The sequence below is a fragment of the Grus americana genome, chromosome 18, assembly GCF_028858705.1.
Source record: "Grus americana isolate bGruAme1 chromosome 18, bGruAme1.mat, whole genome shotgun sequence".
Taxonomy (NCBI): domain Eukaryota; kingdom Metazoa; phylum Chordata; class Aves; order Gruiformes; family Gruidae; genus Grus; species Grus americana.
In genome coordinates this window covers 1,839,143-1,864,420 of record NC_072869.1, presented here as the reverse complement: position 1 = coordinate 1,864,420, position 25,278 = coordinate 1,839,143, and the positions used below count along the sequence as shown (strand labels likewise).

The 25,278-nt window shown below is 53.0% G+C and overlaps 1 protein-coding gene and 1 long non-coding RNA gene across 2 annotated transcripts in view; one reads left to right on the top strand and one right to left on the bottom strand.

Moving 5' to 3' along the window:
* Positions 1-25,278, bottom strand: part of LOC129214701 (uncharacterized) — a 213,363-nt gene that overhangs the window by 59,635 nt on the left and 128,450 nt on the right. The window lies entirely within an intron of this gene.
* Positions 6,394-10,373, top strand: SOX9 (SRY-box transcription factor 9). The gene is made up of 3 exons (XM_054846760.1): positions 6,394-7,262; positions 8,324-8,577; positions 9,195-10,373. The coding sequence occupies exons 1-3, from the start codon at positions 6,832-6,834 to the stop codon at positions 9,965-9,967; spliced, it is 1,458 nt and encodes a 485-aa protein (XP_054702735.1). The 5' UTR covers positions 6,394-6,831; the 3' UTR covers positions 9,968-10,373.

Here is a 25,278-nt window from a genome sequence, read left to right as displayed (position 1 = left end):
TTCCACAACTTTACTTCTCCAAATAAACAGTCGGGCTCTCCCCACATTAGCAAGGAGCTGCACAAACAGGTAGAGAGAATGGCAGTTTTATTCCTCCTTCCAATTCTGATGGATTTCTTGTAAGCTGTTACTGGGCTGTGTAATCTGAACTATTGCTTGGAAAACATAATAGGGCCGGTTTAAAATTACGGCCATTTATTTATCTGTGTGTGACTATGAAACATCGTGTACGATTTGCACGGCATGTTAATTCGATTCCACGCTATACCCGCGCTGCCATTTATAGGAGCGCACTGACTGAACAAATGGACCAAAATAAAATTTAAAAAAAATTAATATATATTAACTAGAATCCACCAGGACTTACAATTGGGTTGAGAGTTTTGGGTTTTGTTTTTTTTTTTTAATTTATAAGCAGGTTTTATACCTTCCAAAGCCATCCTACTTCTCTTTAACCTCGCTGAGAGAGAGCGAGCGCTCGCGACGCCACGCACATCCCTGCACGAGCAGTGATGGCTGAAGCCACGGTGAACGCAGGCAGCGATACCGATGGCGGGGTGCTCGTCCTTTTATATGAAAAAAATGGAAAAAAAATAGCTAGAAGACGAGGCCGACCACTTGTTGCCAGCATTCGCTCTAGGGCATTTTTCCTTTACTGGAGAGCTCAGAACTGTTATGAATGAAAACTACGTCTTTTGTCCTCATTACCAGAGCTTTACTTTTGGCTTTGATCAGTTTACCCTGCGTGATTCGAACCAGATTGATTTATCTTAGCATCTGATGGAGAACCGCCTCCAGCTCCGGCTGACATCCGCTCCGAGGGGACGACCGGGGGATGCTGTGGCTGGCGGACAAGGCAAACCCACGGCCAAGAGCACGGCGACACACACTGCTGAGCCGGCCAAAAGTATTCACGCTAGTTAAAGGTGCACCTTGGGGGGAAAAAAAAATAATAATAATGCTTCTCCTCTTTTCCTCCTAGGAGAAAAACCCAGCTCTTTTGGGAGGGTATTTCCATTCCACTTTCACTAAGCCTGATAAATTTTCCATTTACCCAAGTTTGCAGAGCTTCGAGCCAAGCGCTGCGAGCAAATAAATACATAAATAACCCGAAAATGTATCGCTTTAATCTCCAGAAAAGAGCATTTGTGAAGTACAAGGTTGTGCACAGGGGTTTCCGACTGTGGGAGAACGAGCAGAAAAGAACGGCGAGGTTATGTCTATTTACTATGGCGGAGCCTGCGCGGGAGCCAGGGACTGTTAAAACTCCTCCGGCGCTGCTCAGCTCGGAGATCTGGACTCCAAAATGTGAGTGAGAATAAATCCGTCGCTGGATTTTTCTGCAGGGGAGCAGCTCAGCAAACTGGGGAGCTGCCGACCAGCACCAGTATTTCTTATTAGCAAAGTTAAAAATCTCCGTCTTTTCTCCTCCTTTTCTCAGATTCTCATGGGTTTAGCATTTTCAAAACTTTTTTCCAGGAGGAAAAAGCCTTTCTCCGATCCGAAAGCCCACAATGCCTTTACCGCCGTCTCTGAGACTCAGCCTAATCCTGATCACCCCCGGCAGGATCTGGCCCCCGGCAGCTTCGTGTTCCCGGGATTATTTTTTAAGTGGTAAATCTCGACACTATTTAAAGTGATGCTATTTCACCAGCCACAATAAGTGTGCAGTTATTTAATAGCTAAAACAGACAGACGTGATCAAATTAACACTGCCACCCAGCTCAGCCCTTGTAAATAATCAGAATAATTTTACTGCAGCGCTGAGATTATTCTTCCAAGACTTCTGAATTTCCTTCACTTCATTCTATATAGCGAGTCCGGCAAGACGGTATTTTTAGGCATGAATTAAAAATGCCATAAAGGCAAATATCTTTCAAGCACTCGTCTTGGAGTCTTCGGGATCCCTGTTACCTTACATGCCGAAAAAGGGGGGAAAAAAAATGCCCATCCTCCGCTTTCTGCCCCATTCCCAGGTCAGCATTTGCCAAGCTCAGATCAACAGAGTGTGCTGGTGCACAGCTCAACCTGCAGCAGCTTTTGAGGGTGGTGTATTATTATCACGACAGGCCAGGGAAATAGATTTTTAAAAATTAATGCAATGACATAAACATACAGTATCAAGGAATTTAGCTAAATTTATAAAATGAATGACAATTCTGCCCCCAACATTTCACCACTCAGCTACCGCTCTTTTTCTTTTTTGTTTTTTTGGGGTTTTTTTTAACTGTACAACGACCTTCCGATAAGGACATGTCAGAATGTGCCTGAGAAACACTTGGGCTTTTGAAAAATAAATAGATAGAGTACAAAAGGGGACACGACCGCAGCTCAAGGCAAACCCTGCCCGGGAGGCCACGGCAGACGTGTCCAGCAGCCCCGGTGCGAGGGCATCGCCGGACCGGCTCAAATCTGCCACGGCATCAAGCGCCGCCTTGGAAAGGGCTCGACACCGACGTCGTGTCCTGGGGACCACGGCCGGTCCCACGCGCTTGGGCAGGTCACCCTGTAAACCGAAGCACAAGCTCCATTCTGCCTCCGTGACGCCTCCGAGATGGGAAAAGAAATACGTGTCGCTTAACGCGCTAACACCCGAATCGGAAAGATGTAAGATACCTGCCCTGGAGACCTGACCGCGACTGAAAAAAAGGTGATGGAGAAAAATTAACTGAAACGCTAACATCTCGCGCTGCACGTGCAAATGTCTGGCGGTGACCAAGGGGACGGCCGACCCTTCCCGGCTCGCAGCCCGTCTTTATTAGCGAGGAAAAACCCGGAGCGTGCGAAGCCTGTTCGGCTGCTGGAATTGTGCTTGGTGGGATACAGCACAACTCTGATTTTTAATAAAATGTCATTGTTTAGGAGGGAGTGATTTTTATAGGAGAGCGCGATAATTACACTGCAATTAACTGCTCTGCACCACCCCCAGGACCTGCCTGCCGAAAGCCGCCATCCAAAACCGCCGGAGCAGAGGGTCCCAGACAAATTCAAAAGCGTTCATGTCCTGTGCCATCGATCAATGATCAACACAGTTTTGCTATCAAAATCAAGAGATCTGGTGCAAGAACGCCTTTGTTTTTAGAGAATTCCGCTATAACCCAAATCTGGCAGTTTTGCCCCCATTTCGCCCCATGGCAAACGCGAGCAGGGGAAGCGTTTCTCAGCACCAGCTTCTCCTTGGGATTCTCATCGACCAGGGAAAACCGATTTGTGCCGGTGCACGGAGGCGCCGCTGGCCTGGTGTGAGGTCAGAGGGGACGCGGTGACATCACAGCCTCGCTGGTGAAGCGAGCGCCCATCCAACACCCGTCCCTTGGCGTCGGACCGCCTGCAGCGGGGAGGAGAGGCGCACGGGCTTTAGGAAGGAGCAAACTTAATCAGGTTCAAATCAGGATCAATTCCCCCCCCCCAACCCCCACAAAACATCAGTAAAATACAATTTATTTCAGCACAACAGAGCTGACGGGCATCAATATTCTGTTTGTAAGGTCTGAGAGAAAAACCTCCCAAAATACCCCACACGGGTGCTACTCCCTTTGCGACCAAAACTCCTGTCTCCTTCACTCCCTGCTCAGAGGCTTGGAAAGATTGTTTCCTAAAAAACACGGTGATTTGATTTAGCACAAGGCAGAAAAAAAACATGAAACGAGGGCTATAATCCACGCGCTTCTTGCTAAAAATCTTTCCTGATATCTGAGCTTGCCACTTACGATAAAACAATGTTAATTCTTTAAAAAGAAAAGAAAACTTCCATCCTGACGTAAAAGCAGCAACAGCTTGTCACTTTAAAGGAAACTTCTAACCTTGTAAAACGACTGTGATTAATCAACTTGTCCATATTGTCTAAATAGTCCATAGAACAGGAATTAAAAATAATAATTCAGAAATTATAAAATTACACCCGATAATGTAACTGGAAAGCGCTTTTCCATTTATCTTTTGTTTATTGTTCAAACTTGTCAAACCACTTTCTTTTTTTAAAACAGATTCTTTTGTAATGAAAAGGCAGAGTCCCTTTCAGCAGATGGACTTTCAGAATGAAAAATGTTCTAATTGTTACACTTTTCATTAAATCAATTATCCTCCCAAATTGTTTTTGTGTTTATCTCTGCCAATCAGCAGTAAAGCCATGGAACAATCTGTTGTCACCATATTTTTCTCCTCCAGGTACATTTGTTCAGATTTTTGCTACGGCAGCTCCAGCTGAGATAAGAAAAATCTACTGCCTGCGTTTTCTTTGATGTTCCTATAACAAATACATACATTAAAAGAGATTTGTTGAGCTAAATTCCACTCATGCACTAGCCCAGAGCTGAAATTGCCAAGGGAAAATATTTCAAAATTATCTCCTGTAACATTTACTACAAGTTTACCTTTTTCACTGCAAATAACGATACACAAAATTCAGCATATCTTCTCTTGGACTACTGCATATTTAGCAAAGTAAAGACATGTAACGCTGTGAAAAACCGTCTTCGGTGTTGCAGGCATAAGAAACCCCAAATGCTCATGAAGAAAAATCACCCTCTGCTCTCAGTCCCCCTGTTCTGTCAGACAAAGGCTCTGGAAATAGGACAGACACTTACCTTTACACTCACCCAAAGAAAACTACTTTCCAAAAGTTTGCAAGTAAAAAAAAAATATATATATATATATATCAGGGAAAGATAGCAAAAGACAAGCAGGGTCTACCAGGGAGATTGCTTTCAAATGCATTTATTCAGAGCTCCTTCCCCCGCTGCCTTTTTCTTTTCTTTTTTTTAACTTTCTTTCGTGTGCTATTTCCAATACCTTTAAAACGCGTTTATTAACGTAACGGTGACAATCGTGATAAGGGATCCACACCAGGGTACGGCTACCCAGCCGGCCACTGTCCCGAGGACTGTCCAACACGACAAAGGCTGCAAATTAAAGCAGCTTCGACAAAGCACCAACTTTAACGCTCGAGTTGCAATGAAAAATTATGTACTGCGTATTTTGTAAAGGGAGAACTGGTAGAAGGTCTCTCCCCCCCCCCCGAAACACGCTCGTGGAGCCGAGCGTGCAGGGGAGGGACGCGGGGAAGGAGGGCAGCTCCTCTTGCACGCTGGAGCTGCCTTCGCACACGTCTGCGCTGAAATTCAGTTCTCACCAAATACCCCCTCTCCTTTAAACCTCAAAAGATGAAATCTGCTCTGTTGTGTCTCTAGATAACGACTTCTCTCCTGCCAGCAGCGGTGATACTTAATTCTTAGGTGCACGGAAAAGCAGTTTTCTAATAAAAACTCAGATACGGTATGATTCACTATAAAGAGAAATATTTGCGTTTATCTAGAGATAACCCTGGAAAGCTCCCAGTACTTGTTTGCTTTTTGTTGTTTTGATGATAAGAGTTGGTCAACTGGACAAAACTTTTTTTTTTTTGGGGGGGGGGGGTGTTGGTGGACGAGGGAGGTCACCTCCTTTCCCCTCGCAGAGCTCCAGCACAGGCTGCACCGAGCGGCAGAGCAGAGCCCGGTGCGTCACCCCGCAGCAGCCCAGGCCGCCGGGGAAGGACGAGACGGGGCCACCGGGCTGAAAAATAATGTTAGAAAGAGGAAAAAAAAAATAAAATAAAATAAAAACAGGGGAATACGGGGATTTAATACAGCGGGGCGGGATGGGCGCGGGGGGACGCGCCGGGGCGCACCCCCTCCCCCCAAAAGAGTGCTTTTGGGGTACTTTAGGTTCCCCCCCCCCGCCCCGGGCCTGCCCCCACGCACGGCCCCAGCAGGGGCGGCGCCGCGGAGGGGCGCGGAGGGGCGGGGGGCGCAGCGGGCGCGGCTCCCCCCCCCCCACCCCCCCGCGCGGGCGCGCAGCGCTCCCCGCCCGCCGCCGTTCCTGGGCCTTTGGCGCCCCCTCTGGACGGCGGCGCGCACCGCCCGCGGGTCCCGCCGCGCCGCGCTTCGGTCCGCGGGGCCCCGGGCGCCGCCGCCGCGCTCCTCCATCGCCGCTCCGCGCCCGCGGCGGGCCGCCCGTCCCGCGGCCTGCGGAAAACCCGCAGAGGGTGTCGTTCCCCCTACCCCCCTCCCCCGCGCTCGCAGCGCTCATTCCGCGGCTCCAGGGAAACCAGAACACGCCGCGCCGGGCGGAGCGGCGGTATCGGCCTCCGCGCCCCTTAGCGCCGCTCCGCACCCGCGCAAGGGGCTCTCTGCCCCGCTCCGCGCCCCGCCCGGGGCCGTCCCGTCCGCCCTCCCGCAGCCGCCCCCTGCGCGGCGCTGAGCGGCGCTGCGCGCCCGCCGACCCCTCCCCGCGGCGGCGGCTCAGCCAATGGCGTGCGCGCCAGCCCCCGGGGGCCGCCCGCCCATTGGCCGAGCGCTCCCGAGCCGAAATCGCCGCGGAGAGTATTTATTCCCGCGCCCCGGCGCGGGCCGCAGAGCCGCGCTGGAGACCGGCGGGGCGCGCCCGGCCCCGGCTGCCCACCGACGGCCACCCCGGCTGCCCACCGACGGCCACCCCGACGGCCACCCCAGCCCCGCGCTACCCAGCCGGCCTCGGCCTCCCGCCGCCACCGCTGCTCCGGGGTTTTTTTTTTTCCCCCCCTCCTCCTGTCCTTTCTCTCCTGCAACTTGCAAAAGTTTCTCCTCACGCCCTTTTTTTTTTTTTTTTTTGACTTAGAGGGGTAGAGTAAAATAATAATAAACTTTTGCAAACTTTTTCCAGTTTTCTCCCTCCTCTCCCCAGCCGGGCTTCACGCTGGTGAAGACTTCGTCTCTCCTACTTTTACTTTTTTAACCCTTCCCTACCCCTTAGCCACCTGATTTTTTTTTTTTTATTTTTTTCATCCCGTTCCCCCCTCTGCCACTTTCTCGCATGAATCTCCTAGACCCCTTCATGAAAATGACAGAAGAACAGGACAAATGTATCTCCGACGCCCCCAGCCCCACCATGTCGGATGACTCTGCCGGGTCACCCTGCCCCTCTGGATCCGGCTCGGACACGGAGAACACCAGACCCCAAGAAAACACCTTCCCCAAGGGTGACCCGGACCTGAAGAAGGAGAGCGACGAGGACAAGTTCCCGGTGTGCATCCGAGAGGCGGTGAGCCAAGTGCTCAAAGGCTACGACTGGACCCTGGTGCCCATGCCGGTCCGGGTGAACGGATCCAGCAAAAACAAGCCCCACGTGAAGAGACCCATGAACGCGTTCATGGTGTGGGCACAGGCGGCCCGGAGGAAGCTGGCTGACCAGTACCCGCATCTGCACAACGCGGAGCTCAGCAAAACCCTGGGCAAGCTCTGGAGGTGAGTGTGGAGGCCGGGACGGGTCAGCGAGAGGGGGAACGGGGTATGCTGCAGCCTCCAAAGTCCGCTCTAGCCTGTACCAGCAGTCAGAGGAGGTGGAAGAGGAGGGAGAGGATGGTTTCAAAGCCTGGAAAACTCGCTGAAAACTTTTGCATGTGCTGGCAAACTCGTTGGGCGTAGGAGAAGCCAGAATAGTAGGGGAAAAGTAGGGAAAGTAGTTCCCCGAGGCCGCCTCCTGCTCTTGCAAGTGGTTTCTCTTCCTTGAGCAATGCCCCGGGTGGAAGCTGGCCCCGCTGGGCAGGAGGGGGCTGCCAGAGCCCCCACCCAGCGGGCCCCCACGGCCGGGCGAGCAGGGCCTGCCTTGGCGTCTGTTTGTTTGTGCTCTTGTCCAGAGGAAATGATGGTTTTCTGGATTGCATCAGCTTGGCCCGGGAGGAGAAGCGATGCGGGGCGAGGGGAGGGGGGGCGGCCGAAGCCGGGCACAGGGCGAGCACCGGCGATGCTGTGCCAAGCCCCGGGCGGGTGGGTGGCTGCGATGAGTGGCACATGGCTGGGTGCCCTCTGACTTCCAAAATAAGGCAGGGAGGGGAGAAAAACAGAAGGAAAGTGAGTCACCTGGCCGCCTCTTACTCTGTGACTGCAGGGGGGGGGGCGGGGGGGAAATCCTAAATTTGCAGCCACTCTTGCGGCAGGAGGAGAGGCAGTGAGCAAACCTGGCCCTGGCAGGCAGGACGGGGCTGTCACCTACAGCTCCCCGGGGACGGGACGTGCGCCCTTGCAGGAGTGGCTGGGGGTGGGGGGGGGGGGACGAGGGCTGGACCCTGCCGCTACGCTCACACCTCTTCTTCGGCCACCGAAGCAATCTGTGCGGGGCAAGAGGGGGGTGACAACCAGTGAGTGCCCCAGACAGGGGGTTCAACATTGCAGGGGGCTTTGCATCGCCATTCGGGGGGATCCAGGGGAGAGGTTTGGGCTGGTGTTAATGCTGTAGTGGGGGGAGTCGCTAATGCCCCCCATGAGCTGCAGCTGACCCCTTGCCCCCCATGTTCCCCCCCCCCCAGGCTGCTGAACGAGAGCGAGAAGCGTCCCTTCGTGGAAGAGGCCGAGCGGCTGCGGGTGCAGCACAAGAAGGACCATCCCGACTACAAGTACCAGCCGCGGCGGAGAAAGTCGGTGAAGAACGGGCAGTCGGAGCAGGAGGAAGGCTCCGAGCAAACCCACATCTCCCCCAACGCCATCTTCAAGGCGCTGCAGGCAGACTCCCCGCAGTCGTCCTCCAGCATCAGCGAGGTGCACTCCCCCGGGGAGCACTCGGGTAGGTGCTCGCAGCCCCGCGAGGTGTTACCGGGAGGGGGGGTTAAGTCCTGGCTACCTAAGAAAAGGTACATCCCAAACCAGGCCAAAAGTGAGAACGGGTAAGGCGGGGGGGGGAGGCAAAGGAGCTGGACATCCAGAAACGCAGTGGGAAGGGGATGGCTGCACCGGGAGAGGGGCAGAGCTGCCCACGAGCCTTGCCTGTAGCACGGGCACACAAACGCTCGCCTGTGCGTGCCAGCCCCTGCAGCCGCCTCCACCCCCTCTGCCCAGGAGAAATGTGAACCCATACTTTTAAAAAAAAAAAAAAAAAAAAAAAAACCAAAAGATGACCCTGCTCTCGCAGCTCAGGTCTGAAGGCTCGGTTATTTTACCCGGTGTGATATATCGGTGCTGATAGGGCTCACATCTGTGTTCCTTGCACCTGGAGATGTTTGTGTTACCCTACGCAACCACTTTCAGAAGCGACGCGCTGTGATCCGGACCATGGGTTAACTATTAACGGCGTTATCACATCTGGCAGCACCTCCCGCCTCGGGGAGCCGTGGGCGCAGGGGTGCCCGGCTGTCATGGGAGCAACACCCCCTTCATGCCCGTGCCCTTTCCTTCCTTCCGCAGGGCAATCGCAGGGCCCCCCCACGCCACCCACCACCCCCAAGACGGACGCGCAGCCAGGCAAGCAGGACCTGAAGCGGGAGGGCCGCCCTCTGCAAGAAGGCAGCCGGCAGCCGCCCCACATCGACTTCCGAGACGTGGACATCGGCGAGCTCAGCAGCGACGTCATCTCCAACATCGAGACCTTTGACGTCAACGAGTTCGATCAGTACCTCCCCCCCAACGGCCACCCGGGGGTCCCGGCCACCCACGGGCAGCCCGGCCAGGTCACCTACACCGGCAGCTACGGCATCAGCAGCACGTCGGGCTCGCAGACCGGGGCCGGCCACGTCTGGATGTCCAAGCAGCAGCCGCAGCCCCCGCCGCAGCCCCAGCCGCAGCACGGGCTGCCGGCGCTGAGCGGCGAGCAGGGCCAGGCGCAGCAGAGGACGCACATCAAGACGGAGCAGCTCAGCCCCAGCCACTACAGCGAGCAGCAGCAGCATTCCCCGCAGCAGATCAACTACAGCTCCTTCAACCTCCAGCACTACAGCTCCTCCTACCCCACCATCACCCGCTCCCAGTACGACTACACCGACCACCAGAACTCCAGCTCCTACTACAGCCACGCCGCCGGCCAGAGCAGCAGCCTCTACTCCACCTTCACCTACATGAACCCCACGCAGCGCCCCATGTACACCCCCATTGCAGACACTTCTGGGGTCCCCTCCATCCCCCAGACTCACAGCCCGCAGCACTGGGAACAGCCCGTCTACACACAGCTCACCAGACCCTAAAGCCATTTAACATAAAAATAAATAAAAAAAGAAATTTAAAAAAAAAAAAAGTCAAAAAAGCACGAAAGAAGCAACAAGAGGAGGAACGGAGAACTTCCTCAGACTTTTTCCTTCTTTGAAACTAAAATAATAATTAAAATAGACGCTAAAGTTAAAGCTGGTGGGGAGGAGAGAGCGCCTCGAGCCTTCTGCACTACAGCATCCTCCGGGAAGTGGCCAGGCCGCTCCAAGAACCAGCAAAACTCGGTACAGACTTTCCAAGGACTGGACTTTTAACTCTGCTTCCAGGGCGCGGCGTGGAGATGAGATTTCTAACCAACCAGCTCAGCTGTCTTGTTCTCTGGACTTTTGTAATGATTTTTTTTTTTTTTAGCAGTAATTAAAAAGAAGAAAAAAAAATGGGGGGGAAGAGAAAACTGAGTCCTCTGTGAGGAATATTCTCTATTTTAAATATTTTTTAGTATGTACTGTGTATGATTCGTTACCAATTTGAGGGGATTTATACATATTTTTTAGAGATTTTTTTTAAATGGTCTTATTTTTCCAACAGCTAAAAAATGACACTTAGTGGAGCAGTCCTAGGTTTTCTTGCAGTCAGAGGTATTTTTGTATAGATAAGTGTCTTTTTCTCTAAAAATAAAAATAAAAAAAGCAAAACGGCGTGCTTTTAACTCAGAACAAAGCTCTGTTAAGTGGCCAGCGTCAGGCTTAGCGATGGTCAGCTCTGCAGCGTGGGAGACGCGAGCTGAGATTGTACAGGGACGAGCATGGGAGAGGCTTTATTTTTCTAACTAATAGCAAAACCAGCCAGGAGGAGATTTTAACTTTATTTTTTAATAACCTTGAGCCTTAAGAAAGAAAAAGAAAAAGATTTTTTTAAAAAAAAAAAAAAAACCACAGCAAAAAGTGCTGTTGAGAAGCCTTAAAAGCAGCCCTGTGATAATCACTTGTCCCCAGCGCTGGGGCTGGGGTGGGGGCTGAGCTCGACCCCTCCAGCCACCCCCAATCAACCCCCCGGCCACCCCAGGCCTGATGCAAAACCCCATCTAGGGGCTCCTCTCTGCTTGCGGGACATCACAGATACTTTAAATTATTTATTTTGTGAGAAGAGCAGTTTTTAATCACAATTTTTTTTTTTTTTAATCTCCCTTCTGTTTTAAGTCCTTTCAAAAGCAATTGCATTTGTCAGAGCATTATTTGGAAGGTAACCGTGCCTGTTAAATTATGGTCTAAACTGTAACCAGTCCTTTATTTATCTCTTTAATTCTTTTTTATTATTATTATTATTCTTTTTGGAATCTGTGTCCTGGGTTTGTACAAACTTGTGCTCTTCCTTTTTTCTTTTGTCTTAAGGATAAACTGGAAAAAAAAAAATTTTTTGTACAAACTAAAGATTGCAAATGTAGCGTATCACTGAATCATTTGCCTTGTTTTCTGCCTCAGCTCTCTGGGACACACGAGCTCGTGCGAGGACGAGACCCAACGCCCCGGCCGTGCCGTGGGGGCGGCACCGTTTTAGCCTTCCACCCCCAAAACTGGCTTGAGGTGGGGACACTGACTTTGGTGAAGCTGTGGCTGAACAGTTAAGGATTGCTTTTTAAAAAAGACAGCAAACTTTTTTTATTTAAAAAAATGATATATTTGTTAACATTTTTTTTTTTTAGGGATTCAGTAGAAGAAAAAAATCTTAAAGCACTCTTATAATATGGCATCTTTCTATTTCTGTATAAAAGCAGATCTTTTTAAAGTATTTCTGTAACTTAAAAGACCTGTCATTTAAATCATATTTTGTCTTTAGGTAAGTTGTTTTGTTTTGTTTTGTTTGCAAGATCCTTCTCTTTGTGAAACTTACCTTTTTTTTTTTTTGTATATTATTGTTTGCAATAAATATACATTGTATTAAAAGTTAAACACCCCACCAGTGTCTGATTTATTAACAGCCCTCAAGCAAAGCCAGGGCTGTGCTGAAAAGCCCCAGGATGGTTTTGGTTTCACTGACGGGGTTTGGGGCGTCCCCCCCGCACCGTTTTATCAGCGCAGGTCCTGAGCCCGGCCATCAAAGCGAAACCGAAGCGAGGGAAGCCATGGCAGGACGCTGGGGAAGCAACGGGATTCAGAGACGGGCAAAACCAGACTTGTCCAGGGTGAAAATTGAGGATGTGAACTCCAAAGGTGCCGAATGAGCTCCAGCCGTCCCCAAGCCGGCTCTGAGCTGCCCTGGTGCGGGAGGATGCTGAGCGTGGGCTGGGGTGGGGGAAGAGGAGCTGCCAAGGGGGTTTGGGCTTTCGGGTCATTCAAAACCAGCTGAAATTCTCCCAAAAGAGCTGAAATCTCCCAGACATCAAGCGGAACGTGTACCATCCCCAAAGAGCCATGTCACTGCTTGCCCCTGAGCCCCGCTCTCCCGCAGCCCTGAGACGTGGCGCGAGCACCCTGGCGAGGAAGGACCCCCAGCCTGGGCCAGGCGTTGCTCTTCCCATCAAACCCATCCCAGATAAATCACTGCTCCACACTCCGTGGTCCCTAAGCACGCTGCTCCGGGCAATCCAGCCCACGGCTTCGTCACCTCACCCCGCCTCAACCTGCAGCATCGCTTGCCGTACCCCTGCCCTGGGCCACAGCTGCGCTGAGCTTTGCAAGTCCTCTGCCCCGCTGCTTTCCAACACTGAGAAGCACGCACCCACTGCTGGCACCCTTGCAGGGGCTGCTGGTGACGGCGCGAGTCCGTGTGGGTCCTCTCCGTTCCCTCCACATAACGAAAACTTCTGCAAAAGTGTCATGACTCGACCCGGACTCTACACGGGAGACGCAGTTAGCACATGGCAGCCGCACGCTGCGAGCCGAGAGCATTGCGGGACACCTCGGGGTACCCCCACAGCACAGCACAGAGGCTGAGCTGATAAAGCATTACTTTGCCAACAGTTTATTCTCCCCAGAGTCTTTCCCTGGCTGAAAAGCCCACCTCTGACCCCAGCAGCAAGACCTGCACCCCGCAGCAGCCGGGCTCACCGCAGGCACCTCGGGGCAGGGACGCTGCTCGCTGCAGCACAAAGAGCTCAGGACTGCAATGCAAAGCCTCCGCGCCGTTGTAAAATATTTACTCTCACTACAAGTAACACTTAAGCCAATTAACTGAAAGGGATTCATTTACTTTGTGCATTAGTTAGGGTCAGTGTCACTATTTACCTGTGCAATCAGCCACCACGGCTGGTGGGAACGCTGCGGTCCCAGCCGTTTTACTGCAGCACGTGGCGGGTTTCCCCTGCCCCGACCGGACTTTGCCCGCTGCAAGTTTTGGCTTTGCTGCTCCTTTGGAAAGAAGAACAAACGCGGCTACCGGCGTTATGGCGAGGAAGCACCCGGGAGCCCCGGCGAGAGCTTGGCAGGCCCGGCACGGCACGGCACGGCCGAGAGCAGCAGCCGGCTGCAGACCAACAATTCAATAAACCAGTTAATGTCTTTCTGATGCTCATGTGGGTGGGTTGGGCTGTTACCCAGCAACAAGCTGGAAAACGTCCCAAAAACAGGACAGCCTTTGCCTGCCTGCCTCTCTGGGGGTCTGGCCTGGAGGGAACCCTTCGCATCCCCCCCTCCCCGCGGTTTGCACAGGGCGCAGCGAGAACCGGCGGGTGGGAGCGGGGCAGAGCCGGGGCCATCCCGAGCCCGCGGTGCTGCCATGAGCCGCAGCACAGCCCCAGCTGCTCTCGGGCTCTGCGGTGACATTTGTGTCCCAGCACGGCCGTGCTCGGCTCCCCTCTCTCTCCCTCCCCATGAGTCGGCTCCACCTTCCAGCCGGAAGAATCCCAGGGATCTCTTCCTCACGAGAAACCAAAAGAGCAAAGCTCATGACCCAACCCTGGACCTGTAATTTCTGCACTGTTTACTTATGGTGTGGGCTTTAATGCTCTTGGCCTCCGTTCGGGAAAGCCAAGCTGGACACGGGTCCCCGGGCAGCTCCGAGCTTCCTGCCCACCCACCGCCGGGGCTCTGCCCCGCTCCGGGGGGCTGCGCTCTGCAGGGGGGGGGGGGGGGGGGCGAGGGCGACACCGAGAGAGAGAGAAAAATGCTGGAAAAGCTGCAAAGCTTCAGGGCATTTTGTGCTAGAAAGCAGAGCAGGAGGGGTGGGGAAAAAAAAAAAAAATAATAATTCAAGGGAACTCTTAAAATGCTGCAGGGCAGGTTTGAGCCGCAGCAGATAAGAGCGGCCGCAGGGACAGATGTGCGCAGGGGCGGCTGCAATGCTGCGCGGCGGGGCGGGGAGCGGCGGGGCAGGGCGGGGGGCACCGGCGGAGCCTCCCCAAGTCCTGCAGAAAGCCGCGGGGCTGGGACGGTGGCAGGCAGAGCGAGGCTGAGGCGTGCAGTTGACTGCTTTCCTTTCCGCAGTGATGTATTTTGACTCAGTGATGAGTTTGCTTTTTAAATCAGTTCAGAAAAAAATAAGCAATTTAAAAACAAAAAAATAAAAAAAAAATAAAAGAATGGGCAAAAGTTTCAAAGCAGCCCTGGGGAGCCAGTGGCACACCCCCTCTCCCTGCTCGGGTCCCTGTAATGCCCCGTTGTGCCGGGCTCTACGCCCGGCCGGCTACAGCCACACACAGCTCTGCGTGCCGGCCGCCTGCAGCGGTGTCAGCTGCTCAGAAATGTAGCTTCAATTTGCATTTCCTCAGCCAGCTGTTCATGTTGACATCGTATTAAAGCCGGGGCTTTCTCCAAGAGAGAAGGCAAGATCGCAGCCAGCTGTGTGCCGGGATCCTGGGATCGGCTGCGGCTCCTGCCCAGCTGTAGCATTTGGGACATGAAACAGCAATATATCACAGCGGAGCCGGGCTCGCTGCGAGTCCAGCGAGATTTGCTGGAGTTTCTCTTTTCCTTTTTCAGGGCCCAGTTCCAGGAGTCAGGTGGTTAAATGAGATGGAGATTTACATGTCAAAGTGAAAAGAGCAAGCTGGGTTTCCCCCATCCCAGAGTTGGCTCCCTCCCGGACCACGCTCAGCAGCTGGGACTCCCCAGCCCCCAGCAGGGAATTGCTGCCACCCCAGGAGAGGTGTCTTAGGAAAGGGGCACAAACAGACACACACACACCCGCCTTTCTCTGCTGACACCAGTAAAATTTGACTAAAATACTTGGATTTGATGCTGTAAAGATCAACCCATCTGGAAAAGGTGGGGAGAAAGGAGAGCTTAGAGACACAAACAGGTCCAAGGAATCAGAGAGGACACTGAAAAACGCCTTAAGCATCTCTCCAGCACAAAGCTCCTGCCTTTCGGGCGCTCTGTGATCAGAACGGCAGCGGCCGGGGACGCGGTGCGGATGGCAGCACACCCGGGACTGGAGCGGCTCGCCACTCGGGAAGCGGGTGCTGAGGATGCGCCGCAGGCCACCGAGCCACTGCTGTCCCCTCCGCTGCCCCAGCCGGGCTGCTCACCCTCACCTGGGGGCTGCACCCACCTGCAGGGACTGCTCCTGCACCCACGCACCCTGGGTTTGCAGCACCAGCTCCAACGGCGCGAGGGCAGACGGCTGGATGTGGCCAGAGCACGCAGTTACGCAGCGCCCATCGCACCCAGGACCACGCTAACAACGAAAGGAGGAAGCGGGGGGGGAAAGGGTCCCACAGACCCCTCCTGCTCGCCCAGCAACCTGCCTCTGCGGAGGGGAAGGCAAAGCCCCCTCCCTTGCAGAATTAACCCCTCTGGAGCAGGAACGGGGCCGTTCCTGAGTGGCCGTTCATGGGTCAAACAGCAAAGCCCGGTGTCGCCCACCCGTCCTGCATATCCCAAAATTCCCATGAACAGGCCACAGACACCGCGGCCGCTCGCATCAGCCTGGGCACAGACATGCCGTAAGTGCTACTGTAATATAAATAATTGATCCTAAGGTGCCTCGGGGGCCGTAAAGCCCTCGATTGTTAGTTCCTTGGGTCAGAGCCCACCTCTTTACTACATGTTTGTACAAGGACTACTCTAATGGGGCGCTGAGCCGCAATTGGGGTCCTGAAGTGCTATTGTAATACAAATACTAATCATGCAATAGCCATTATACAAGCGGCCCCTGCTCAGGGCTGCGCTCCGAAGGCTCATAAACCGGGCAAGACTCTATTGAAGTCAACAGGAGCTTGGCCCACGCGCGGGGAGCTGGATCAGAGCCGCTCAGCCAACCCTGCGGCTGGGAAATTCCAGTTTAATTCTGCATGTGTGTGTGCACGCGTGCTTCTGTGTGTGTGTACCTGCGTGCACGTAGAGGCTGAGACCGTCGGTGGCGAGTAGCTCGAGCTTTGAGACGCGTTGTTTGTAGAGCTGGGGTGGGGAGGGGAGCTATTTCTTCATTAAAACATAGTCATGTTTATAAGAGTCTCAATAAAAATCGTTTGAAATAAAAAATAACAGCAACTATACGAAGGGAAGGGAAACAAGCCTCCAAATTCACATTTCTAATTAATTACCTGCCTGGGAGCTGCTCTCAGTTTTCAGCGACTAAAACGTTTTACAGGGAGAAAGTCTGAGAGCTCGGTCTGTGCAGCTTACGAGCGCTGTAACCGCAGCGCTCCGGGAGCGCAGACGCAATAACACAGCTCTTCAGCCCGACAGAGAGAGGCGTAGCTGGGTCCAAGGGCTGCCCAAGCCAGACAGATGCAGCTATTCAGCCTGGAAATAAGTAAATTTTTAACAAGGTCGTAGCTCCGACTTGAGGAAACCCACAGGCTGAATAACGTGTGGTCGTCCCGAGACGGCCACGTGCAGAAAACACCCACGCCGAGTCAGAGCTGCAGAGGTACCGGCGGGAGCAACCGGCACGGTGGCAACCTGGCCCCGTCCCCTACCCTGCAGCAGGTCAGCTCCAACCCCTGGATCTGGACTCACCTCCATCATCCTCCTTAAATATCCCATGGGGATCTCCACCCCACGGAGCCCAGATCCACGGTCTCATTTCCAAGCGTTTCAGGGGACCGTTTTAGTCCCCAGCCTGGAGCTTCCTTCAATACAAAGTGAAGTTTCTCACTGCTGGAAAGGATTTAACCCTCGGTGCTCAAGGTCACCACTGAGATGTGGTCCTCCAGCCCAGCACGGGTAGGACAGCGTTTCTGCCCAGCAGCCCTCCCAGGTCCCCCGCACACCCCGACGTGTCAGAGGGAAAGGGGGAGGGGGAGAAAAAAAAAGGTTAAAAAAAAAAAAGGTGCTTTACATTTGATTTTCCTTCCCACAACGTGGGGATTAATTACACATGTTGTCTGGGCACAAACCAACTATCACCAAGCAAAGTCTCACTCCATAAATTTTAAACTGCTAATAATAAGGCTGGACAGGAGTTTTAAAGCTTCAGTAGACAGTTTACAATTAACCTACTCCTGTCAGCTGGAAAATCACCTTACAATGTGATTCCAGTTCACGTCTGACTCACTTTGAGTTAGAAACTGCTTTTGAAACCCAGTAAATGCATCACGCAGAGCCAGGAGGAAGGCCCGAGGGACAGAGTTTCACAGCCCAGACCTGACCTGAACTTCTCCTGACGTTGGGGCAGATTTTCGCCAGGCATCCCACAGAGCTGCCAGCCCAGCCCTTGGGAGCTGGAAACCAGCCTCCCCAAGTTTTGAAGCTCTTTGGACTTATCTCGGTCAAGTTTTATCGTCTGCCTCAAGAGGACGAGAACCTGGCTCAACACACCTTTGATTTATCCTTTGCAATGCAGGTGAGGAAGAGGAAGATGTGAATTTTGAAGGTCCTAGCTATCAGAGATGCATAGGGGAAGATAACCCGGTGCCACGGAACATATGACGTGCCCACCACACCAGCCCTGTTGCCTCCTGACTCTCCATGGGCTTTTTGCAACCAGTCCAAACTGGGAGGTGAAATCCATGAGTTGGAGCCACCACCCCAGTGGTCACCTCCCGACTGAGCCAAGCACAAGTACACATGGACATCCCTACGGTGTGATGACGGGTTACATCCCTATAATTCAGTTGCGTCTGATGCTCTCTTCTCTCTCTTTTATCAGCTCAAAACTTTTTAAAGATAAAAAAGCATGCTACAAAGAAAGTACAGAGTTTCTCTGGTGAACAGTATGTGCATTTAGGGAAGTTCTGGCATCCAAAACTGCCTACTCAGAGCCTACAACCTCACAGACCGAGACTTTGGTCCCTTGTCTTTGGCCACAGCCACGAGGCGAAGCTTCAAAAAGGTCCCATCTGAAATATCTTTAAAAAAAACCCGATAGTGAATTGCATTAGTGAAGAGTAAGTTGGGGGGGGGGATGGTGGGGAGACACCCAGTCATTTTCTGTGATTAAAAGGCAAATTTTATTCCTCTAGAAACTTGGAAGCAAATGTGGCGTTGCTATGGTTTCACACCCACTGGCTGGAAATGACAATATTAGCAGGGTGACCTGGTAATTAGAAACTGTGCCCCCAGGTCAGACTGCGGAGAAAATAAAGAGAGATTACGGAGTCCTAAAGACACAGCATAATGCTGCAGGCTCCTGGGCTCCCTACCTTTTATAACCGGCCCATTTAAATGCAGATTATGACTTTCCACCTGGGGCTGCTAATCTGTCTCACAGCCAGATCAAACAATAAGGCATCTCTCCGCAATGTGGGGCCAGGGTGCTTTGGAGCTCGGTCTGTCATCAGGTCTGTCAGTCTGTCTATTCCCCTTTTCTCAGGGTAAACCCCAGAGTTTTTCACTCGCAGATGATTATTTTTCCACCCTGGATATTTACCTCCTCCCTCTCCCTCCCCCAAAACCCCAACGTTTTGGAGCAAACCAGGCTCAGATTTTCCTCTCGGTGATGCAATGTAAACCAAGGGGGAGCAATCAAGCTCATTAGCATTGGGCTGGCACGCACTGGGTTTGGAGGGGGAAGGATTGTGCAGTGGTACTGAGATAGCAGGAGGGTGATTTCAAGGAAGCAGGTGGCTCCTCTCAGCCCAGCATCCCTATGATGGCACAAGGAAGACTCGAGTGCCCAGAGTCACTCCCAACCCAGCAGATCCTACTGGTCTCAACTGGGTGAGGGTGAGCAGATGCGTTTCACTCCCGTGGGAGCTACCTGCCCCAGCACCTGGGCAATCCCATCGCTCCAGCCCTTCCCTGATGAGATGTCTCATGGGAACAAGCAGCATCAACAGCGTTTGGAGACCACGCTTCACCCTGAAGGACAGAGAAGACAAACCCTGTGTGTCTGAAACAGGGTGGGATACCTGCACGTCAAAGCAGGGGAAAACCTCCAGATCCAGCGCTTGCTCTGGTCCCCAGCTTGCCTTAGCCACCGGCATGATGAGCCCTTTTGCGTGCAGAAACACTCAAGGAGTCCTACCCCGGTAGAGTAAGCGTGGTTCGTCCCTGCCACTCTCAGCAGAGGGTTGCTTAGCCCATGATCTGATCGGGGAAAAGGCAGCCAAGGTGTTCTCAGCTGTGTTTTCTTTGGTGGCAGCTGCTGGTGGTGGCTGGGTGGGGATTGTCCTCACCCAGGACTTCAACGGTACACAAGGAGGTCAGAAAGAAACAAGGCAGAAGTAATCCCTGTAAGCTGGACATTAAAAATACATCCCCTGTTTTAAACGCCGACAGAGCGGGTAATGCCAATATCATTAAAGCCAGATGACTACATCGACACCAACAGAGAGTGAAAGGTTTAAGCTCCTTACTCTCTTGCACCTGGCTCTTTAACGCTCTTCATTTTCAGTAAGTGAGTGAGCATTTCAATGAGGGCTAATAACAACGCTACACACTTAGCAGCCTCCATCCATGCGCCCGTTATATATTTTCTCACAACCCAGAGCAGGTGTCAGGTGTGTGGTCATCCGGCACCTTCTGCAGCTCTTCGGAGAGAGCCAGGAGTTTTTTCTGCTTTTCTGAAGATGCCAGACCTAAGGCCTCAAGACCCAGTTTGTCCTACCACAAGCCCGTGACAGGCCCTGGTGTAAAATGTGGGGTTTCTAGGTCCTGCTCCCCTCCTTGGATGGGTTGACATTCTCACAGTCACCATCACTGGCACTTTATGGGCCTGGAAACCCAAGCTCAGACAGGTCCATCCATGACCACTTTCAAACATTCCCCACTCCAGAGTCATCTCAACCTTCTCAAAGTAGGAGAGAAAAAGGCAAAACGATCCCAAAAAGACTTGGGAGGACACAGTGCTGTCTTGCTCCCATACCCCACTCTTTGCAAGATGCTCTTAGCAAACGTAGGAAGGAAAAGCCAACAGGGCATCCTGGAAAAGAACCCAACTGCCCTTGGGAATATCAGCCTCTGAAGGCAGCTGTGAGCAAAAACCTTAATTTCCAGCTGCTTTTTCTTCAGCTGTGAAATAGCGATTGCTCCTTGTAGCTATGCTAGAGCAATAAAACAAGGACAGCAAGCGAGTGCTGGAGCGTGAGGCACTGGGAACACAAGAAAAGCGAGACTGGGTCCCCCAAGCCTTCCCATGCACACATCTGACATCCAGGCAAACCTGAGCTCTTCCGTGCCTCAGTTTCTCCCCGCTTGCCCACCCGAGATCCAGCTGCACAGCGCTGCAAGAACAACCCTCATTTGACACTTGGAAATCAGAGAGACCCGATTTTGCACAAGATCATTGCAGGTATCAGCACTGCAGAACTGATGTCGGTCACCTTGGTCCTGCGGGCAGCAGAAGCCGCTGAGGCCCAGCACAGGCGTGTCTCTTACCGCTAAAAAAAAGACCCCCAAAAAAGCCAAAAGTGAGCCTTATTAGCTTCGTACTTGTCTTCCTCAACTCCTCGGCTGCCTCCCATCCCCTTTCCTCGCCCCCAGTCCTCCTCCCCTTCCCAAACTGTCATGGTTTATTTTGTTTGGGTGGATTTTCTTTTTCTTTTCTCCCCCCGCCCCTCGCAAACAGACAGTTTTCCCATGGCGATCCAGCCCGCTCTGTGCCTATTAGCATCCTTGCGCATAATTAGAGCCCAAGGCATTGTCATGCAAAGCAGCCTCGGATGACAACACTTCAGCCTGGACGACGCAGAAATGCTGCAAGGAAGTTTCTCACACTGGTTTTAGCCAAGGCAAACCGGACTGTGCACGGGTTTGAGATTTTAATTAATTGATGGGTGCTGGGCTCCCTTCGCGGCCCCGCTGCAGCGCGAGGAAAGAGCCCCCCAGCCACCCATGGGCTCCCCTGCACCCGTCCAACCATGGGCTTCACGTTTCTGTGCAATACTTTGAGCTCATTAAAAGAAATTAAAAACCCCACCCCAGGCAGCCACAGAATCGTTTCCCACCAGCCACAAGGGACAACTGGGCTCAACCAGTGTCTCCATCGCAGCAACGTGTCTCTGATGGGCCCTGTCCTCACTGCTCTCCCCAACAGCTCGCAAGCAGCCAAAAAGGCTCAAAAAGCCTTTTCTGCTCCCAGGTCAATGTCTTCAGGGGTCGTCTGCTCGCTCCAGCTGGATACTGGTGGCGTCCCTTGGGAGAGTTCACGCAGAGAAACGATGGTTGGGGAAAGATGGGCGAGCTGGCCCAGGACAACTCAACAGAGAAGACAGGCTCGATGCTGAGCCCAAAACCTTCCCCCATTCCTTGGGCAGCAGATGTGAGCTGGTGGGTGCGTGTAAAAGGCACAAGGACAGAGGAGCCACATTTTCCCAAGGGCCAAAAATGCTATAAACAAGGAGGAGCAGAGTTTCAAATACCTTTAGGAGAGCCAGGGCAAAACATCCCAATCTACCTACCCCACTGAGAACAGCCACATTTACCGTATGACAGAGCAAAAGATCAGCTCATAAAGGGAGAAAAAAGGTGAAATTTTAAGTAGGCTCTAAGAAATACCCAAGTCCCTCTTTCAGAAGGGATTTAACTTCCTAACAGGCAAAGTCCCGTTCACTTGCAGCGGGATTTGCGCGCTGTGTGCAGCAGTCACTTTTGCAAAGAGTTTAAGAGCCTCCAGTTGGAGGGGTTTGCTCCAAGGGAGAACATTCAGAAGCGTTTTATCACCCCCCAAACATTCACTGCAAACACACGCCACACGTGCTCCCTCCTGCCCCACACCTGCCTGGAAAGGGTTGCTTTCCAGCACTTTGCGGGCAAACCCAAGCTGCCTGCGGCTGCTGAGTTTTTAACTTTTCCCACCTCCAGGTTTGCTTTCGGCTGGAGGGGGCTTTGCCCTGTGGCTGAGCAGCATCGAGACCCCCTTGGACAGCAGAGGGGCCCTCCTGCCCTGCTCCATGCTGCCTGCAATGAGCTCTGCCCTTATTCCCTGCACCGCTGCACCTTGTTAAGCAAAGGTGCAGGCAACCTTGCTCTGCCTGCGTCAAAAGCAGCACCTGCATCACTCCTGCCTCCCCCAGCACGGTTTTGGCAGCTACCTGGTGCACATCTGTTGCAAAAATGCAGCCACCCCTCCTCAAACAGCAGCACGGGTAGGCAACTCGCTGCCCAGGGTCCCAAACGTGCATCCCTGCGAGACCGACAGCTGCCGAAGCGGCAGAGGCCAGAGGGGCTCCTCCAGACCCATCAAACAGAACAAAGCGAACCCAAAATCCTGCCTCCGCAGCCGCTCCTGAAGCATCCAGTAATTTGTCCTGGAGCGCTGCCATGCCTCCAGCGAGCACTGCAGCTCGCAGCAGGGCTGGGGGGGGACGGTGTTGCAGCAGGGGCTAATGGGAGGCAGAGAGGCAGGTAAATACATCCCAGATTGGGTTTCCTTCTGCTGCCTTGAGATCTAATAAAGAGCCACCAAAAGGTGAAGAAGCAGCTGAGTTCAGAGCAGTTCTGGGCAGCGCAGCCGGGTAATTGAAATGTATTGAAACAATTTGGGACGCTTCTGGGAAGGTCAGAGATTAACACGCCTGGCAGGTCTAATCCTTCCTCGAAGCAGCGCCCTGCCAGTGCTTTCCTCCCCGAACACCAGCTCCTCCGCTTCTCCACCAGCTGACATGGAATTTGGCACCAAGGTCTCAATCTTTTCATATCCCTTGACGTGTTTCGCCAACGTTTGCTGTAACAGTAACAAGAACGCTTTTGATACAGAAATTTCAGAGAAAACCTGTGGGAAACGGGGGCTGCATCTGCTTTGAACTGCTTCTGGTTATTTTTTCTGCCGTGCTTTGCCCTCCCTCACACTAATTCCAGCTCGGCGAAGGACAGGGTTGCAAGCATCACGCATATCCACGAGAGAAAGCTTCCCAACACAGGGCAGAGAGGACCTCGCTCTACCTGAGCATCCCACGGCGTTCCTCGTGATGTCAATGACCCTTCAGACCACAGGCATCGCCCTGACTCAGGATCCCGCTGCAGCAGGCTGACTCACAGCAGTTGTGGTCTCGGGGGAGGTATTTGGGACATTTCTGAGGTGCCCTGAGTTTAACCGTTAACCTCCGAGCTCCGTTCTTTGGTTTCACCCTGGGAATTCACCCTCCCTCAAAGCAGAGCCCGAACCAACGGCGTTTAAAACGCAGCTGCAGAAGCGGGCAAGCAGGAGTCAGCGGGAGGAGGACAGGGATGCCCCCCCAACTGCATCCCCGGAGGATGCCAACACCCCACACCTCCAGCGGGCTGACCCTGCACTCACAAAATAGCAATTTCAGCCAAAAATACCTCTGAGGGCCACCCTGTACATCAGTGGGTCATTAAAGGATCTGGTGCTCATTAACAGTCCTGCGGGGCTGCGCGTGCCCACGTAACCTCTCCCTGCGTGACCCTTCCCTGAAGGGCACTAGAGGAAAAAACTGCGGCGAAGGAGCCAAGGGTGGTACAAACACCCGCGTGTCCCTCCCTGTGTCCTCTCCTGCTCCCACCCACCTTAAAAGGACGAGCTCAGCCGAGGGGACGCTGTGACCCCCCCTAATACTGGTTGACCGGTGAATGCCACGGCGGGTGGTGGAGCTGCCTGGTGGGTGCACACGTTGGACATGGTGCTAGATCAGCACTGTGGAAACCGCTTCAGCCACAACGCACCGAAAAAATGAGATGGATCTGCTCTGAAGGTGGCATCGTTTTGCTCAGCCATCTCCAGGGCTTTGTGCTCCACTCACCGCACGCAGGCAGCCACCAAGATGTCCAGCACGCCAGCGGGCCACAGGAAACCCCCACCTCCACGGATGCTCGGGGCCGGGGAGGTCAGGCATCGCTCCTGGCTGGAGCTCGCCGGCGTGTTTGCTTTGCCTGCCCCCAGACCCTGCCACAGCAAGGCAGGCAGAGCCGGCAGCCGGGGCTGACCCAGCCGGTGACCCATAACCAGCCCGGCCAAGTCCCTGATTGCAACCTTCTGGAGGTTCAGCAGGTTTAATGCGCTCCTCTGGGATGGGGAGCACGGCAGGAGGAGCTGCCGGCAGCGCTTTCCCTCTGGGTTTGGATGGTTTGGTTGACAAGATCCTCCTGCAAAGCCAGGCGAGGAACGGCAGAGCGGAGGGCAGCAGGGCTGTGTCTGGGTTTTCTAGGTGTGAATTTAGCCAACGTGGCAGCTCAGCCCCTGGGGGGGCAGGATGAGGGCATTGCCGACAGCTGGGGAAGAGGCACGGAGCAACGATGGAGCAGGACAAGGCCACGTGGGGGGCTCGGGTCACACCTGGCCAAGGACGGTCACTGTAGGCAAGGCGGCAGCAGAGCCAACCTGGGTTTGCTCCTGCAGATCCCCTTCACCAGACCACTGCTGCCGGGGAGGTGCTGGCCAGGGAAGTGTCCTGGAAGTGTCTCCAGTTCACCAGGATGCTTTTCCAGTTGCCTGGCAAGAGAAGAGATTGCTGATCCCTCTTGCAACTCCTGTTATTTTAGCAGCAATTTGCCAGTGAGATCTTTGGTTTTCTTCCTGCTAGGTTTCTTGCCTGGGAAATGATTTTGCAGCAGAACAAGAGCTCACTGGGGTAGATCACACATGGTCGTCCCACCACAGGACAGAAGAGGTTGGAAGATAGAGTAGAACAACGCAAAATCCTCATATCCTCCTAGTCAGCTGCTCTCCTCCATTCATTTTGGAAAGTGAAAAAAAAAACCCCAACCCAGAGAAATTAAATATTCCCTAAAGTTAAACCTCCAGCACGCTTTAACTTTCAGCAGTTCAGAAAATGACAACTCTTTGTTTAGACTTTCTCCTAATTCATATTTTACATGGGCCTCTCATAATCCATACTCAATCCATCTTCCTTCTTATTTGTTTTCTCTCTCCCCCTCCTTTTTTTCTTTTAACCTGTTTAATCCTTTTAAGTTCAAGGATTTGAAAAGTAAATACTATAAAAGATGAAAGGTGCGTTGGAGGAAATCAACTTTGATAAGAGGCTTTTATGGCTTGTAAACCTTATTCCGGCCCTTTGGCTTGAAAGGCAACGCTAATTTTAAGAGCCTTATGCAAGCCTCACGTTGAG

What these genes read in the sequence shown, in the direction of transcription:
- SOX9 (XM_054846760.1), top strand. Translation starts at nt 6,832, where the DNA reads ATGAATCTCCTAGACCCCTTCATGAAAATGACAGAAGAACAGGACAAA. An exon ending in ACCCTGGGCAAGCTCTGGAG is followed by an intron (nt 7,263 to 8,323) that starts GTGAGTGTGGAG and finishes CCCCCCCCCCAG; the next exon opens with GCTGCTGAACGAGAGCGAGA. An exon ending in CTCCCCCGGGGAGCACTCGG is followed by an intron (nt 8,578 to 9,194) that starts GTAGGTGCTCGC and finishes TTCCTTCCGCAG; the next exon opens with GGCAATCGCAGGGCCCCCCC.